The sequence below is a fragment of the Engystomops pustulosus genome, chromosome 1 (genome assembly GCF_040894005.1).
Source record: "Engystomops pustulosus chromosome 1, aEngPut4.maternal, whole genome shotgun sequence".
Classification (NCBI taxonomy): Eukaryota; Metazoa; Chordata; class Amphibia; order Anura; family Leptodactylidae; genus Engystomops; species Engystomops pustulosus.
In genome coordinates, this window is record NC_092411.1 from 46,884,219 (window position 1) to 46,903,308 (window position 19,090).

General features: G+C 38.6%; 1 protein-coding gene across 6 annotated transcripts in view; it reads right to left on the reverse strand.

The window, feature by feature from the left end:
- KIAA0825 (KIAA0825 ortholog) overlaps positions 1–19,090 on the reverse strand; it is a 264,884-nt gene that overhangs the window by 141,713 nt on the left and 104,081 nt on the right. For all 6 annotated transcript variants that reach the window (XM_072139641.1, XM_072139636.1, XM_072139647.1 and 3 more), the window contains exons 14-17: positions 12,381–12,572; positions 9,050–9,271; positions 8,395–8,803; positions 655–814 (exon numbers count right to left, since the gene is read on the reverse strand). In XM_072139641.1, the coding sequence (XP_071995742.1) occupies positions 655–814; positions 8,395–8,803; positions 9,050–9,271; positions 12,381–12,572 (983 nt within the window). The remainder of the gene's footprint in view (positions 1–654; positions 815–8,394; positions 8,804–9,049; positions 9,272–12,380; positions 12,573–19,090) is intronic.

A 19,090-nucleotide genomic window follows, 5' to 3' on the forward strand; every position in this document is an offset into this window, starting at 1 on the left:
ACGGGATAGATTCTCTGGGTTTGTTCTAGACAAAGTATTTGTCTAGTATTTGTTTGGTTGTTATGGGAACAAAGAGTAACAATAAAGTTTCATTGCAAACATATTTCGCTTACGGTCCGTTTGTAACTCGGTGTCATCTGTAAGTTGGGTGTTCTTAGGTTGAGGACAGCCTGTTTATGTGAATCTATATTTTTTTGTGCTCCTTTTACTAAGTTAATGACCCCAAGTATTTTAAGTAATGGAAAGCTCTTCAATAAAATGTTACTATAACATTTTAAATCCTTCAGTCACCTTAAATTAAAAAAGTTAAAAAAAATTTAAAAAATAATAAATACATTTAATAAAACTGGTTTCCTCTTAAGGGCCATTTTGACCACTATAAAATACATAGACCGCTGTGTGTGTTAGCTTCTAATTATACTGCAGACGAGGATCAATATCAATTTTGTAATATAGTAAATGTGTCATGTGTATTTTCCTCACAACATTAATAATAAACTGAAAATTGTAAAGCGATCGGATTCCCATGTAATGCCTAATCTGCTATTGACTTTAAAAAGTATTACCAAGTCTTTGACGAATGCTTAGCTGCCAGCACAGTCTGCCTCAACCCAATACACACCTAATTGCTCGGCAAAAAGGCACTTTCCCTACCTCATTGAGCCGGATGATGTGATGAATTTGCCTCAGGTACTCGCTGCCACCTGCTTTGTGGCAGATATCCAGTACCATCATGTTTATTTTCTGCTCAGTCACATCGAGCCTGCTGCTTTGGTCTTTTAATACTGAACTGTCTTCTTGCATCGCAAAGTCACTGGAAAAAGAGAGAATATATAACGCTGCCTGATAGAACTTCAGGAAACATAAAATCCTGTCAGTGTCATATTGTAGTACAACGCCGGCAGACAGCATCCACAGTGTTATACATTCTGCCAGCACCACATTTACTGTATAGGTTTTTTTATACCATTCAGTCATACATATTTGGTCATTTATATTTTGTGGGTTACAAAAAGTTGGTTACTTTATTACTATAGTACACTATGGGAATAAAAAACCCCCACTTTTTGTGGTTTTAAACTTTTTGGAGTGTCGTCCACATGATAAGGATCACAATTGTACCTAGTATAGGATAGTTGTCTTTATATTTTTTAATATTATGGACATGTTACTTCTAATTACAGTGAAAATACATGTATCAGGTCCAGGTCAACATCTGCAAAGAGTTTGTATGTTCTCTCCGTGTTTGTTCGAGTTTCCTCCGGGTACTCCGGTTTCCTCCCACACTCCAAAACATACTGGTTAGTGTGAGTCCCATTGGGGACTGATTTGGCAAGCTCTGTGCAGCGCTGCGGAATATGTTGGCGCTATATAAATAAAGGAATTATTATTTATTATCATTAGATTTAATCTGTACGCTTAGGAGCAGCCAAAGGGTGCACAATAGAAATGACCTTCAAATTGCAATGATATATTTTTGACTAGACAACTACAAATAATATACCGTAAGGCCCCTTTTGAAATAGAGATACATGTAAGTGTACTATACATTTGTGAAATTCGTCTTTGCTGCACTAAAAATGTTAAAAGCAACAAAGATAGTTTTTTTTTAATAGAAAGTATTCATAACCCTCTTATCTAGGAAGTCTAATGATGCTCCATTGTTATAAAGGGTGCCTCACTGTATGACAGTTCTGTTCTTTCTTTATAAACTTTTGTCTAATTTTACACATTTGCAAATCAAATTGATGTCAATGAATAGTGACTTCTTTAGTTTCCCTACAACATTTTATTAATGGAAAACAGAATGGTGCCTTACAATAGGTCACGGCAAAACACAAAGGGACACATTTACTAAGGGTCCATGGACCGCGATTCCGTCGGGTTTCCCCGAATATTTCCGTTTTGTGTTGAATTGCTCCGCGACAAAATTCGGGGGGCGTGGCCGTCGGACAACCCGACGGATTCGAAAAAACCGTGGAATTTAGAAAGCGAAATGTGTCGCAAGATCAAGCACTCACATGCACCGGGAAGGAGCAGCTGAATTCTGGCGGACCTCGGCACAGCAGCGACACCTGCAGGAAATTGGATGCACGATCTTAGTGAATCGCGCCGGACCTGAATCCTCATCTCAGAACGCACCACAGGGATCGCGACAGGACTGGGTAAGTAAATGTGCCCCAAAGTGTCTTATTTAAAGAAAATCTACCATCAAAATTATGCCTGGTAAACCCGGAAGATGTACTGATAGATCCAAGCACCATGCCTGTGGTACTCATATCCATTGCCTCCAACCTTTTAGAATCAACTTTTAAAATGATGCCTAAAAGCTACAAGGGCTCTGCGGGTATTACCAGAGCCATTCAGTGCTACAGATTAACCGGCTGTTACAGTAGAACATGTCTCACCCTTCCCATGCTCTGGGTGAAGGGGGGGGGAGACCTGCTCTGCTGATTGTAACAGCTTAAGAAGCTACAACACTGAGGGGCGCTGGTAACATCAACAGAGCCCTTTAGGGTGATAGCATAATTTGATTTGAATAAGTTAATTTTAGAAGGAAGGAGTCCATAGCAAATATAAGAAGATTACCATAGTGCCCCTGCTTTATCATGATTGATTTTGATGGTTCCTTTATAGGGATAACATATTTAGGGAAAAGAAACCATAAACAAATAACTCATATGAACAGAAGCTTTCAGTGTGAGGTTTTCAAAAAACATAACCAGCAGCTAAAGTTTAATGAAGGAAGCTGAAGGAAAAGTATTTTTGAAGAACTATATTCGGCATCATTTGTGCAGAAGCAGCCAAATCTGTCCATCTACTACTGTACTCTGTAGAGAAGGAGCTGCTGTACTAGATGTGGAGGAAGAAACCTGACATCTTATTTCAGAGGTAGATTAATATTCTAGCAGACAAATATAAAATATACAGCAGAATACTCCATGGATCCACAGTGCATGTTTTTGCATTGTTATATGACTTAATTTTATGTTCCAATGTTATGGGACCTAAATTGAGATTATTTCTGAGCTACAAACAGAAATTGGCGTTTCATTTGTGGGAATCACTGCAAAAGTTATTTTTGACTGTTCACCCAATGATTCATCTCCGTCACTCATACAGTACAGTAGGTTTTTATTCTTTGTATTTCTGCAGTTTTTATAAATATAGCAGAATAATGAAAAAAAAGTTCTTACTTTTGGAACTAAATTCTACAAACTAAATATTAAAGTACTGTAATTACTATATTCGACGCACCGTATCTGACAGACAACTTCAGGAGGCTTTGTGACATATTAATATAGGGGAATACTGATCTTCAAGGCTGAGGGATTCTTTTTTATTTGACTTTTGATAATTGTGCCCTTTTTTTGCGGGAAGGCTTCAGATTATATAAATCTTACAGTCAAAAACATACAAATCAGGGGGTTTCCATTTGTGGTTTGAGAAACCTATTTAATTCTATTGCCAGGCGCATGAAGGGACAGTAGGGGGTCTACATCTGAGTATGTGAGCACCTTGCTCTCCAGAAGTTTATCATGGACAACCCAATATTAGGTGCCAATTGGTCAGTAACTGTTATCTATCATATGAGTAGGTAGGAGGAGCAGCACTGTGGGTAACCAAATTAAATCCAATGTGGGTGCAGGCTTCAAGAAACTGACTCAAGGTCCCATATGCATACAAACTCCAAGTATGGAAGCACCAAGGTAAATAGTGAATATTTATTCCACCAGTGGTAAATGCCACGTTTCGGCTGACTCTATGCAGCCATTCTCATGCATGGAAGCAATATATGATGGAGATGATAGTTGTCTTAAGGCAGATCCGAGCAAAATGTATTGCAAATCCTGACCCCTATAAGAGGTAATGTAAGTCCTGATTAACACATTCAACGCTTGTGCTTGACAGCTTTCCCTCTTTTAGAGTGTCTTGATAGAAAGCTGTCAATCAACTTGTGTGTGGGCGGAGTAAACAGGACCCTTACCATGTCTCTAAGGATTTGTATGCTGTATACATACGAGTATATATATATATATATATACTGTAATTAGAAGAAAATAGCAGCACTCCATGATTATCCCAGAGTGCTGCTATTTTCTTCTTATCTTATGTGGATATAGTTCTGGGCTTGCACCTGGGTATTTTTAGTGGTATATAATGCTCCTTTAATTCCCAGACATAGCATATGAGATAGACTTATACAGACTTGATATCTTCATTTGTCATATGTATGGGTTAATACAGGTCCAAACAATTCATGGATTTTAGATCCTGGTTTGGTCTTCTCAGCTATACTATCTAGCAGGTTGGTTATTGAATACCTGTTCCAATTACCCCAATGACAATGGTTTTACATTGATTCCAAATTTAATAAACTCAATTTAAAGGACATCTACCAGGATGAAGGAATGTAAACCAAATATACTGACATACGTGTGTGTGCCCACTCTGGAAGGATCTTCTTTTAGCTTCTTATGCCCTTGTTTTGAGGAAAAAAGGATTTAAAGCTTATGCAAATGATCTCGGACTCATTTGCATAATTTTAAAAGCCTTTTTATGTAAAAATCCAGGGCATAAGAATCTAAAAGAAGAGCAGATCCTGGCAGAGGGGGCACACACCAGTATGTCAGTGTGCTTGTTTTACAATCCTTCATCCTGGTGGTAGATATCCTTTAAAGGGAAACTAAAAGCTGTACTGCAAAGCTTTGTTCATAAACTTTTACAGTTTTCATTGTCTCTATAGCAAAGAATAATGTGAATTTCCCTTTTATTTTTTGGATAGTAAAACCCAGAACTTATTTGTTTTACAATTTGAGGGCTCTGCAAATCTGTAAGTCAGTGGGGGGACAGTTTGATGCTATTCTTTCTATGCCAGGTACAAACCACCTTATTTTATCGGAGGATTTTATAAGTGTGTACGTGAAGATGACATTGAAAAAGTTGAGGGCCCTCTGACAAAGGAGTGTATCACCCGAATTGTATCCTTTCCTGTCCATCACTTTGCAGGTGAAGCAGATGATTGGATTCAGTCAGTGCTATGATTAATGAGTTCCTCTCTGTATTTGGTATAGCCTATCAATCATGTCATTAGGGAGAATGTGCCCTGAAAGAGGCAGACCTCAGCCAAGGAATAACTGCATTCATCTTAATCTGTATATGCACCCAGCCAGCCAAGTCAGGGTCACCATGATGAAAAACAATAATCTTCAACGCCACAAATTACTTTGCAAAGACGGACGTTTCCTTACTTTTTTTTGGGCAGCATGTTCTCTAAAATACAAGATGACTGTTTACAGCCTGGGTGTTACTTTGTAGTGAAGGTTATTTTAATGAATAGTAATGTTTTCAGGCAGTGTACAAGACAGGCGGTACATACAGCTGCCACTTTATACAGGGGGAAGGGTTTCTTTCCAGTACAAGTCAAAGTCATATCTAAACTAGTTAAAATTCACAATGCTGCAGAGGTCATCGCTTTATTAAGTCTGTCTGTACTCCTATCTACCTGAAAATATTTTACCGTATTATACTGTATTAAATAAAATATTTATAGTATGTAATAATTGATGTTCTTTAAACAAACATCCTTCATCTGTATGAAGAAGTGCAATAAAATGGGAACCTTAGGCAAAATGCTCCAAAAATATATTTCGTACAATGCTAAGCTTGTACTATATCTAAGTAGCCAAATCTATGCTTTATAAATAAACAGAATTTCTACTTTTGCTACAAATCACTGGATTACAAACAAATTTAAACCTCAACCAAAAAGTTTTTAAAAATGTGTTTCGTGGAAATGGAAACATTGGGGCACATTTACTAGGAACAGTACAGTCTGTAAGGCGCAAGATTCAGGATTGCTATCAGCACATTGTAATGAATGAGGAGGAAAATCCCCATATATCCCCATATACTGCCATACTGTAGTATGGCAGTATATGATAGGATCGTACAGACAACCTAGGGTTAACGTTCCCTAGGGAGTCTGAAAAATAGTAAAAATTAAAAAAAAATTATAATAAAAAAACATAAAAACTCAAATCACCCCCCTTTCCCTAGAACTGATATAAATATAAATAAACAGTAAAAATCATAAACACATTAGGTATCGACACGTCCGAAAATGCCCGATCTATCAAAATACAACTGCGTTTAACCCTGTAACGGAAAATTGCGCCCAAAGTCTAAAATGGCACTTTTTTTGCCATTTAAAAAAAAAAAGAAAAATTCTATATAAAGTGATCAAAAGGTCGTACAGTCCTAAAAATGATAACATCGTAAACGTTATCAAAAGCCGCAGAAAACGAACCTCCCAAAGCTCTGTATACCAAAGTATAAAAAAGTTATTAACACAGCTCTGTACATGGAAAAATAAAACAGTTATAGATTTTTGAAGTTATGGACTGAAAAATGAAAATGCAAAAATGAAAAAGGACTGTGGCGGGAAGTGTTAACATAGGGGGTAAGACACATAACTGTCGGACTTTGCATGTTGATTCTGGCGCAAGGTGCAACTTAGCACTGGAACGCCCCCTTCAGTGCAGAAATTTGTGCATGAAGAATAGTGGAGCCGGATTGCATGTGACACAAATGTGTCGGAGGTAATTCTTAAATACATGTGCAAGCAGTTTGTACTGAAAAAAACATGCAAAGTCCAACAGAAAACTGGAGCACAACTCTTAGTAAATGTACCCCAATATGTATCACTTAGTCCAATATGTATCACTTAGTCCAATATGTATCACTTAGGCATGACCAAAAACACCTGTTCCTACTCATCTTACTTAAGTAGTTTCAAGGCCACCAGGTTGCAAACCCCCCAAATCTAAAAATTAACTTTTTAAAAATAGGGGGTCATATGAAATTCCAAATGTTCTCAGTAATGTTGTTTGGCAATGGACTGCAAGTCACATTAGCAAATTTTTACGCCATCTCCTCAACTGAAAATCTCGAAATGCATGAAGTCGATGATCCAGAAATAAAGCAGTGCCACTCTGGAGATTGCCAAGCCACATTATAAAGTCTTTGCAATGAATGTCTACATGATTTTAGTACATTGCAGTGTTTATAAATTGAGTGCAAAATGAGATGGAAATTAAGACACGGTTTAAAATCCGAAGGTGGCAGTTCTGCTAAAATCATGAGATTTTTCAGAAAGCCAAATCAAATTATCAAATTCTTAGGCAAATAACAAATGTATTGTGAACTTTACTAAATTTAAAGGGGTGTTACCTTTTAAGCACATTATTCTAGATCTCTGCTTGCTGTCATTCTATAACTTCCAGTGGACAGAAATCAGTCCATGGTCATGTGATGTCACACAGGTGCACGGCTCGTTATAGCACACAGCCCTGATTACCCTCTGTGATGACCACGAACTGATTTCTATCCACAGGAAGTGAATATAGAAGCTTCCTTTAAAAGGACAGCAAGAAGAATTGATACAGAATGATGAATTGATACAGAAAGTATATTGGAAAATTGAATATTGGAAAAGTTTTCATCATGCAAACAATCACATTTATTTGCTGAAATTGAATTACAGTTTTAAGTTAAATGTGAGAAGATCAATATAGATTAACATAGGGCTTGTCTATGACAGATCTTTACAAGAATATTTCATGATGTAGATTCTGCTCTAGAGAGCTCTATTATCAGAGCCATCCTGGTCCCTAACACTATAAAAAGCCAAAAATGACCACCAAGGAGGCAGCTCTGGCATATTCTGCACATTGTAACTTTGGTCCTCCCGGGTATGTCGGCTAATATTCCAATTATTCAATCCTGATTAAGAATTTTCTTAGGTAAACATAAATATACCTTTCAGAATAGATATTTGGGACATCTGTGCTATCAATTGTACACTACATAATGCTTTTCCTTTTTGTGATTTTTAACCCTATACCACTGTATCGCCATGCTACTGTCACTTCCAATAATACATAATGACATTTTTTTCGCCTTGCATGTTAACCCAAAGCAGGGATGACATTACATTAAAGAGCATCCACCACCAGAATAAAGGATCGTATGCAAATGAGCCTGAGGGGCTCCAGGCTCCATAAGTGTTAATGGATCCTGGAGCCACTCAGGCTCATTTAAGTAGTCCCCACTACAACACAATAGAGATCTTCAATACAATCTTCATTTTTGATGGGACAAGCAACATTCAATCTGTCAACAATCTTAATATCAATGACACCAAACCAAGTCTAAGAATGTAAGTGTTTAAGATGCAATATATTGTCACATGCCTATTACATGTCAAAACTTGTTATGTATAACTGTACAGCATATTATTGCAGGGTTTCTGCTGGGAGAACCCTCTCAGTGTACATTCAGTATAGACGTATACAGATATATATGTGTATGTGTACAACGATAGAGTCTTACCTGGTTGAACTTAAATCTTTGGCTTTTCTTAGCTGGTTCTCAATCCATTTTGGTCTATGTCTTTCAATATGTTCAAATATACTATGTGTTTCGTCTTCGGGGTTCCTGGTCTTATATCCAATGGTCTGTTCTAAACATCGACACACTGTAGCAAGCCTGTCATTACTCCAGCGAGACAAGGTGGCACCTGTCATTTGTTCAATGGCATTTCCATCTTCTAATATCCGACAAATAATTCCAATTAAGTTCCATACCACTATACCTGTATCCTTACATCCAGAGTACTGCTCTGATAATTTTCTCTCCGAGAACGAGTAGAAGTACTTTATTGGGGGAGGCAGACACGCAATTACTGAAGGTAGTTTGCTGATCACAATGGAGACTGCTTCAGCTGTCAATCTTGTAACGTCTTTAACAGGAAAAAGAATAAAATAATTAATAAGTCCCTGCCATGTTCTAGTCAAGAACATATAGTCTATGAATTTATGGTGAAAATTGCCCACCATGAGGGTCTATGGCTATTTCAGTGCTTCTATGCCAGAAAACTGCCGAAGAAGCACTGATGAATGTCCCCCATACTCTCTATGAAGGTAAAAATTCTGGAACATGTTTCTAGTTTTGTGCTGTATCTCTTGTGTATCATTTCCAGACTTACTTTTCTGACATTTTTTGGGCTCTCCTTGGCTTGTAAAGTTCCATTTTTCTGGTATAGCTTTCAGCAACACTTCAGGAAAACTATCACATTGTGAACTGGACAATGAGTCATCGGAGGGTTCACTGGATTTGATGAATGAGGTAACCTGGTTCACCAAGCCGTGCACAAATCTTATCAATGTTCTTCCCAAATATCTGAGAACTGTATTTCTGCTGAGATGCACTAGAAAGAAGATTAAAAATACATTAATCAAAACATTTCTTCCACCATTTAAAAATAAACGCAAAAAAACAGAGAAAATTAAAAATGCAAAATTGAAAAAACTGTAATTTGGACATATGGGAATTTTTCTTTTGATGTGGGGTTCACCATATCAGATAATCATTTTTATATTTAACTCCATGCCATATTTTTTTGCAACTGCTGTTGCGATGTTTCAAGGCTCAGATATCTCTATGGCCGATCAATTAAAATAATTCATTCAACATTGTAAATGCCCTTATAAAAAAAAATCATCGAAATTAATAAATCACACCGTTTTTTTATTTAGAAAAAAAAAAATGTGCATTTTGGAATATGACAATAGTAAGAAAAAGAATATCCTGAAAGATTACACAATAAAGGTATTAATATAAAAAATTACAAAGCTATATACATTTTGTATCTCCATGATCATAGTCACCCAATGAATAAAGAGAAACTATCATTTTGACCACACAATAAAAATGCCAGAGATCAAACCAGAGAGTTTCTTTTAAAGTACTCGATCATATAAAATGGAAAAGCCAGCTCACCGTTCCAGTTTATATACACCCCGATGCCGAAGAGAAAAGCCTGAAGATCCTCACGATGCATGAACCAATAAAATAGAAAACTCCAGAACATCCACGACCATGTGATAAATAATCCCAACGCCCGTGGACATGCTGGAGTTTTCTATTTTATTAGCATATGAGGTCTCTCCCACCCGCGCTGGATAAATCGGACGGCCCTGGCGTCCTGATAAATACTGGAAACACTGACGGCTGTTCTAAACCAGGTCTGACCTGGCGCAGATTTGCGACATAGCCTGTACACAGGCGGGGACAGGAATGGCCCATGACAGCTCACTACACTGCATCTACATTCCCAATTGGTGGGGAGGTGGCGTAAGGGGGGAAATAGCTGCAATTCCTTTGTGCCGGTAATTGTGCCCATCTCAGGGCTTGTATGCCAGATTACTGGCTCGTTCTATGACTGTATCTCCGATTCTGTAGATCACAAAACCAAAAGTGATCTGAAAGAACAAATTGAATAAACCAAAACTTAATTCATTTAAAAACATACATGGAACCAATATATCACTATACTAAAAATAGTGTAACAGTTCTAACTGTATGAAATAATAATCGGGAGTGTATGTAATAATTTCTACTTATAAATAAAGCTATTAGTATTCAGCAAATCATTTCCAGTTTGAATTTATTTAGAAATCACAGTGGAATTGGCACATCCAGGCTGGAAAAATCTGTCCAATGAGCTATGTTCCATAAATAGCTGGTCTCTCCCAACCCCGCAAAGTGCAACCTAATTATTGGGTTTCTGTTTTCTTACTTTACTATATATACACACCTATAGATTATGCACCGCAGCATCGCTGACAACATAAACTGTATAAATGCCAATTAAAAGACTGATTTGAAGGACTGACATGTAACAGCATGCTTTCTGTTAAAGTTAACACACTGCAAGCCATCTGGGTTTGCATCTCTTGTAAATTAGACTGTGTTTTATGTTCTCCCATCTCATGGAGCCCCGTGTTTGACTCATAGTAAACTGGAGTTGTGCCGTTTTGCATTTTCTAGTTCTGTGACAGCTGTTGTGTCTCAAATCTACATCTCTGATGGACTTGTTTCTGGCGTGCATATTACATGCAGATGGAAATGCTGGTCATTTTAACAGATCCTATGACTTATGTGTCGATGGAAAATGAAAAAGTGGTGCCACATGACAAAATTTCAAGAGGTGCATTATCACTGTTTATATACATACAGGCAAAAAAAAAATCCTAAAAAATAAATATTTCCTAAAAAAAATGATATTACTAGTTGAATAAATATCCAGAACAGAGGAGTGTAGGTCTAAAATAAAGTGCTACATTGTTTTTTATCCATCCACATACGTTTTTATGTGAAAAACACCCAATGTTATGACTGCTGACATATGAACTAGCAAAAAATGCAGCCTATAAAAGTGACTCATATCAGACAATACATGACTCTTCTCTGCTCATTTTCACATGACTTTGGAAGCAACTTTTTAATAGGTAAACTGACAAGATTATATCAAGACAAAAAAGGGTGTTTCATACCCTACCTGGGAGTTTAATGGGCTGAAATCTGGTGACAGAGTCCATTTAACCCACCCACTAGTTAATATGATGTGCTGTTGAATGTGAAACTGTGTACCAGCAGTGCGGATCTTGGCAACACTAGATGTGGAAGGTTCAGCATTGTGATGACAAATCTGTCACAGTTTAAGTAGTTAAAGTTCTGCTTTTAGACCTGCTTTTGGCTTGATTAAACTGTGCACCACCTTGAGGGCCACAATGTGGATTACGTCTTCATTTTTTGGTGCGTGGACCATTTTCCACCCATGCTACGCCCTTTCTAGAGACCCCCCATCCCCTTCACAGACGAGTCGGAAAGGAGAAAAAATTATCTTAAAGCATTCATGAATGTGTCAGAAGATGGTTTTTGGCGCAAATTACGCCAGAAGTCTAGCCAACGTGGCTTCATGAATTCCCCCAGGAGTTATTTAAAGGGAAATCAATCGCTGTGGAGGGGCGGATATATACACAACACAACTGTTTCTATTTCTTGAGACACAAGATTTTAAGAGAACTTTCACGTTGGTGGGATGCAAACAATTTTGGACCATTACAACCAGGTCAGGGAAGTAGGACAGGGTGCCCATGTTTCCATTACAATTAAAAGCTATGGCAGATCATGGCTCATTGGAGAGGTGCTGTGCAGTATTGGTGCATACAAATATAACTTTGCTTGGGACACACCCTAGAAATACCAAATCTACCCTGTTCAAGTGGAGACAGAGGATCATTATTGTTCCTCTCCAAGAAATGGATCATATAATATAAACTGAGCTGTTTTCTTCCAAAAATACTACCACACCTGCCCAAAGGTCATTTGCTGTACTGTACCTGAATAATAATCCTGAATAATAACATATTAAAATTATTACTATTAGAAAGTATTTCTGTCTGGTAGTTTACATTCCAGTAGAGGCGACCTTACAACAGCTCCTTAAAGAGTAAAGTGATTTATTGCTGTACCTGCTTGGCTGCATAGAGCATCCCATAGTTGTTCCTGATCCATGTAATTCTCCAATAGGCAAGTAAAAGACTGAGGTGACAGAGAACAATAGGAGAACACCCAGAGCATCATTTCGGAGAAATTTAAGTCTTTGCTATTGTCATCTTCCAGCCTCAACAAGTTGACATCATGAATTAACTGGGCCTCAGCCACTAAAAGGAAACAAAACATTTATTACAATAAAGGCAAATGCTGAAGCAGGGCAAACATTAGGTTGTAAACATACATTGAAGGGAATGTGTCTCCAAAAACTTACCAGTTAATTTTGCCAAATTGTTACATAAATTCTTAGGAATTTTTGTAATTGTTTTTCCGTGAACCTTTCTGAATATAATAAAACAATTATCTACACCTTTAACTCGTACAAAGCACAGCAAACTCTGTGAGGGGGGAGGGGAAGTCGCACACTGCAGTGTCATTTCATCTCTACATTCAAACTTTTCCCTAGCCCCTCTCCCCCTGTTGTCAGCTGTAATATCTAACCAGAAGCCTAACACTACTCTTCCTCAGAGCTGAGGGGAGGAACTTTGCTGTTAGAGATCTTAAAGGAGTAAATCAGGTCCAGTGTTAATCGTGGATCTAATGGATTTCTCACAGTCCTGCTGCTACTAACAACACAGACAAGGGTGTGATTTCACACATCTCCAGGGCCAACACTGTCTGCAACTTCATATGGCCACCTGGCAGACTCCCTATTCAGGGGAGCAGCAATTGATGTAATAAACCACAACCGGTATTTTGTCAAGCAGATTAACAACTTCTATATCTTGTTATTTTCCAGACCCTCCATGTAGCCATCATCCAGAAAATCAAGTTATATATAAATTAGATATAAAAATAAATGGGTTGTACAAAGTCAAGGAGGCAGAGAGTTTAGTACTAAAGTCAAGCTCTCCCCACCTCAGAATGCCGCCTTTGCTGTTACTGAAGTCATTTAGTCAGGCTTTAGGCAAACCAATCATGATGTCCTTGGATGCGGAAATGTCGATTACAGTGATGGAGAGGCAGGGAGAGCTTGACTTCAGAACCTCCATGACTTTATATAACCAATTTACATCTCACCTCAAAGTTGATATTCTGTATGATGCCATCACACTGGTCCTGGAAAGTATAGCTGCTCAATAACATTCTGGTACTGGTGTATAGGGTCAATTTATACTGTCAGGCTCTCTTTAAAGGGGTTGTCCGAGACTAAGTACAAAAATCGACGAGATGAGCGCAGAACTTGGAGAGAGCGCGGAGCGTCAGTACAAATCCCCCCCCAAGACCACCTCATTTTTTTTTTACTTAGTCTCGGACAACCCCTTTAATAGTCACCAGAGATAGTAGAAAGATCCACAAAAGTAACCTCAGAGTTAATAGTCTTTATATAATCACTTGGCGTTATCGCTATAAGTATGTTACACATCATTTCATACAGTATATACATTACTGAAAACTATTCACACATCTGGAAATGTAGTTCTACATAGACATAATAGGCACAAGGCAAAAACCAGTCTTGAGGAAGAAGTGTATCAGCTTTCTTAAGGGCGCGCTGTTCTCAGAGTTTAAGTACACAATGTCATGTGAAGGCGCGTATTCTGCTTCAGCTCAAGGACCTGGCCAGTCAATAGATTTATGCTTTCTGTCATTTTATCCATGTGATAATTAAAGCAGCTAGCAGAATTCAATACTGGAGAGCGCTGGGGTAGTAATGTGATCTTGATCAAACATTTGTCAGTCTTTGTCGAAGATGACAGGTATTTGAATAGGTAAGTGAATGGAGTACAGTTGTGAATATGAGGTAAGACAGAATGTGAAGCCGTGTTGTACTTCTGACAAATGTTCGGCCACTTTACAATGACAGAACCAAATGACTTTATATATAACCAGCTTTTCAGCCATTCCATTGTGCTTTACCCTATATAAAAGAAAGTTATAAATCCTCAACATGGAGACAAAGATTTCCCCTGCTGTTCGACATCACTACATGTATTGTACTGGGAATGGAACTGATAACAAGTGTTCCATATCTTACATAACATATGGCTTAACCTGTCACTATCACAAGGTGAAGGCATCCATTTTGGGTGGGCCAATGTTCCTGAGACTATGAAACTGAAGCCGTCCAGGATTCATGAGGTAACACAGACTTGTAAATTATTACGTCCACACAACTCGCACACTGGAAAGGATTTGCTTTAATATTATAAACGATACATAAGGATGAGAAGTGAGCAAGGCAATGATAGAGGAGTTCTGTGAGGGAATTAATGGACTGGGCCGCTTGTGCTATCAATATGCATTCCAGTGTAACACTACATTTGTTAGGAAAATGGCTGTCTCTTCAGGATAATAACAAATAGCAGATGCTGTAAAAACAATGAGGTCATTTTCGAACAGTCATTTCTCAATTTTGTAATATCTGAAAAAAATTACAACATCTGGTCTGTCAGTATACCGTCCTGAACTTAGCTTTATATACAGGGGGAGATTAATCAGGACTTGTACGCCAGTTTTTTGCCATATAAAGTCCTGAAATAATTGCAACTTGTAATTGCAACCAGTAATTTTAATTATTTCACCCTTCACACCATCTCCATACCAAGTTGGGGCTAGCGCGGGGTGGTCCTGCCCTGCACCTGTGCATTCACTAAAGCCCCCTGACGTTGCAGGGAGAGGGAGAGATGTGGCTTCCATCACGCGTCGGTAAATTCCCCCAAAAGACTTCAAATATTGATAACAATTACATACTGTATATTCATCACATTGCTCCATTAATAATAATTCTTTATTTATATAGGGCACACAGATTACACAGCGCTGCACAAAGCTTGTCAAATTGGTCCCTGTCCCCATGCGGCTCACAATCTAAACAACCTACCAATATGTTTTGGAATGTGGGAGGAAACCGGAGGACACGGAGAAAACCCATGCAAACACGGAGTGAACATACAAACTCTTTGAAAATGTTGTCCCGGGTGGGAATCAAACCCAGGACCCCAGCGCTGCCAGGCAGAAGCGCTTCCCACTCAGCCACCGTGTCGCCCTTCTCCAGACTGGTCCACCAGAGCATCAGGGGATCATCCAGAGGGCAAAGGCTCTACTCTAATATTGGACCCCATATATCCCCAAAGCAGAAGACAACCTAATTAAGAGGATGTTCAATTTGACGTGGCATCAAAATACAATATCCAGACATTTTAAAATAAGAAAGCCTGTAATAATTATTTCAATTTTTTTTTTTATTTTAAGGTAAAGATTATGTCAAATTTTTTATTATAACTTGTATATTGCACAATGTAACTATTGGACTCTTTTCTTTGCTTTTGAGAAAACATAAAATCCAATAAAAAGATTTTTAAAAAGGAAAAAAAGAACTATAGAGTCACACCAGTCAGTTTTTCCTGCTATATACAATAACCTTACCCAATTGTATGTTATACATTACATTTTAATTCCAACTCCATATGATAAGCACAATGGGTACAACTCATTGGGGCACATTTACTTACCCGTCCCGTCACGATCCCGGCCGTGCGTTGTCTGACGAGGATTCGGGTCTGCCACGATTCACTAAGATCGTGCGCCCGATATCCTGCAAGTTTCGCTTCCCCTGCTGAGGTCCGCCGGAGTTCACCTTCTCCTTTCCGGTGCATGTAAGTGCTGATCTCGCAACACAATTTGCTCTTTAAATTCTGCGGTTTGTCAGAATCAGTCGGGTTGTCCGACATCCACGGCCCCTGATTTGTGTCGCATGCAAGTCGGCGCCGATGTGACACAATCCGATCGCGTGCGCCGAAAACTGGGGGGGCAATTAAGCCCAAAACGGAAAAAATTGCGAAACCCGACGAAAACGCAGCGTTCGGACCCTCAGTAAATGTGCCCCATTGTCTCCGATGTAATCATGCTCCCGCTGATTTGTGCCATGTATTTTGGATGTGCCCTGTAATCACTTGATACTGGGACGAAGTTGTGGGGTTTCCATTGCATTATGCAGGCCTGTTCCATTCCAACCCATTATATTCCCTTCTGGTATACTAGATGAGGAACAGTGGTTTCACTATCAGCGCTTATTCCTGAAAGAAACCTCATTTGTTGCCAGAAAAGTGATCACAGGCACGCCACTGTTTTACAATGGAAACTACTTGTCAGCCCATATGAGAAAGTACTTTCCAAAAATGTCACAAAATTTGGGATGACTGCTGTGAATCCCCTCTACTCTCCTATTCACACATTGATATTTCTACCGCATACAGGTGCAGCACTGGTTATAATGATTGGCTTAGTGCGATAACACAGTCTGTAGTGTAAGTGATTCAGTGTAGTGTCTGTGATAACATAATTACTTAAAGGGGTAGTCTCATTCTGGCATTTCCATTTAATTAAACTCACCTGCTATATACAGCCATTTCTTCAATGGGATCTTAAAAAAAAAAAAAATGTTCCTGTTTGAAGATAATTTCCAGAATTCAATGTCTAGAAACCACTGCTAGGGTGGGGGCGGGGGGGTTATATCCAAGGACAGCCATCTCATTTCTAAGGAACAACAGAGCTACATTTATATGAAAATAACCTCACAAAGGGAAATTTTTTTTAATAGTATGCAATTGAGTAAATGTATACATTTGGTAGATCAATTAAATTAACTGTGAATGGGAATACCCCTTAACTCACTTTTAGTCATGTTAATCAGTGATACAACTGCTCTAGGTATTCTTCTTTGACATAAGCACATACTTTATTACCTTTTTGTTTTATTTCCTATTCTGCAATGTTATTGGAACTCCCTTAAACAATACTTTATAAGCCCCTTTCCACTTAGTTTTAGACAATAATTATTATTATTATTTACTTATATAGCGCCTACAGATTACGCAGCGCTGCACAAAGCATGACAAATTGGTCCCTGTCCCCATGGGGCTCACAATCTAAACAATTGGCTCTTTGATCATGTACACTACTATGTTTGCCACGGTCTCAATATATTGTGCTATACATATTCATGCTCTTACAAGTTGTGGGTAAAAAGAATAATATCATACAACCAGACAGAACTAATAATATGAAAAAATTAAAAAAAACAACATATAAACAACCAGGAGTCTAAAGAAAAAACGGAAAAAGAAGTCATAAAAGAGTCCCAGATTTATGAAGGGAGTGTTTTGTTGGTGCAAAAAGTGCAAAAAGTTACATTCGAAAAAGAACAGAGAAGTGCCTAACAAGTCTTGAGAATTGCCCCACATTTTATCTAATCTTTAATGCAATATTTCTCATAGAAGTTGCCTAATCTTGCCAGAAATTTCAGAAAGCACCTCCGTGCAGGAGCGCTAGTTCAGTAAATAGTATAATCCTTACAAAACTCTCTGGGCAAACTCTTCAAAGTGTAGATCAGGTATGGAGACTGTAAAATATCTATCAACTGCCCCAGCAAAGACATATTCACAAATGTGCACATGCAGGGAGGTAGATCTTAATGCTAACATAAAACAGAGCAGGCAACGTGTGCTTTAATTGTATTACTGCGCAGATGGCATGCTAACACTTTTTTTTACAGTGAAATGTCAACTTTAAATTATCTTCTTGGCCTGGTCGATGTAAGGCGAGAAGTGACTTGTTGAGATCAAATCAAGAACAGATTGTTCCTTCTCTATATGCAGAACGGGCCAAGCCTTCTCTTAGTAGGATTATTGAGTAAATGAAAATATTCCTTTATCATAAGGCCGCTAAATAGTCGATAGCTCTCAGATTCTATATATTTACATATTATATAGTCACATGGTTTTAATTTGGGTGGGACAGGAACAGCCCCTTCTGTCCTTGAAGGGGGTAATGTTTAAATTAGTAAAGATATGCAAAAAAAATTGATCTAGGACCTCGAGGAGGCTATACCCAGTTACATAAATAAGCAAAAAGTCATCTAAATGAGAGAACTAGCTACTAAGACAATGGGCACATTTACTAAGGGACATGCGCCAGTTTTGTGGAGGACTTTGCAAGCTCTGATTGCACATGTATTTAAGAAATACCTTGCCACATATGTGTCGCATGCGACCCGTTTGGTGCACTTTTCTACATGCGACACAAGTCGCAGAAGTGTGTTCCGCGCCCTTGGTTAGAAGGGGCACTAAAAAAAAAGGCGATGCACTATGTCGCTGAGCAGGGGACCCCAGATTCATGAAGAACGGGCAGCACAGATCATAAATCTGGCGCCCTCTGTACACTACACAGGCAAACTGCACATAGTGGGGCACAATTATTAAGGGTCCAAACAGCGCATTTTCGATGGGTTTCCCGTTTTTTTCCCGTTTTGCCCTGAATTGCCCTTGGATTATGGTGCATCGGTGCCGGCTTGTATGCGACACAAATCAGGGGGCGTGGATGTCGGACAACCCGACTGTTTCGGACAAACCGCAGAATTTAAAAACGAAATTGTGTCGCAAGATCAGCACCGGGAAGAAGAAGGTGGAAGTGATGGATGCAGGAAATCGGGAAATCGCGGAAGATCCGAATGTGCCCCGAAGTAAATGTGCTCCAGTGTGTTTGAGGTTCTCCAGAGAGATCCAGCATGCTGAATTTCCAAATGCCCAATCCTTTCTTGCCATAGGAGACAGATCAGCTTTGCAACGGCTTATTCACCTATAGGCCAGAGATTTTCCAAATATTGCTCCCTTAGTTCCCATTGTTC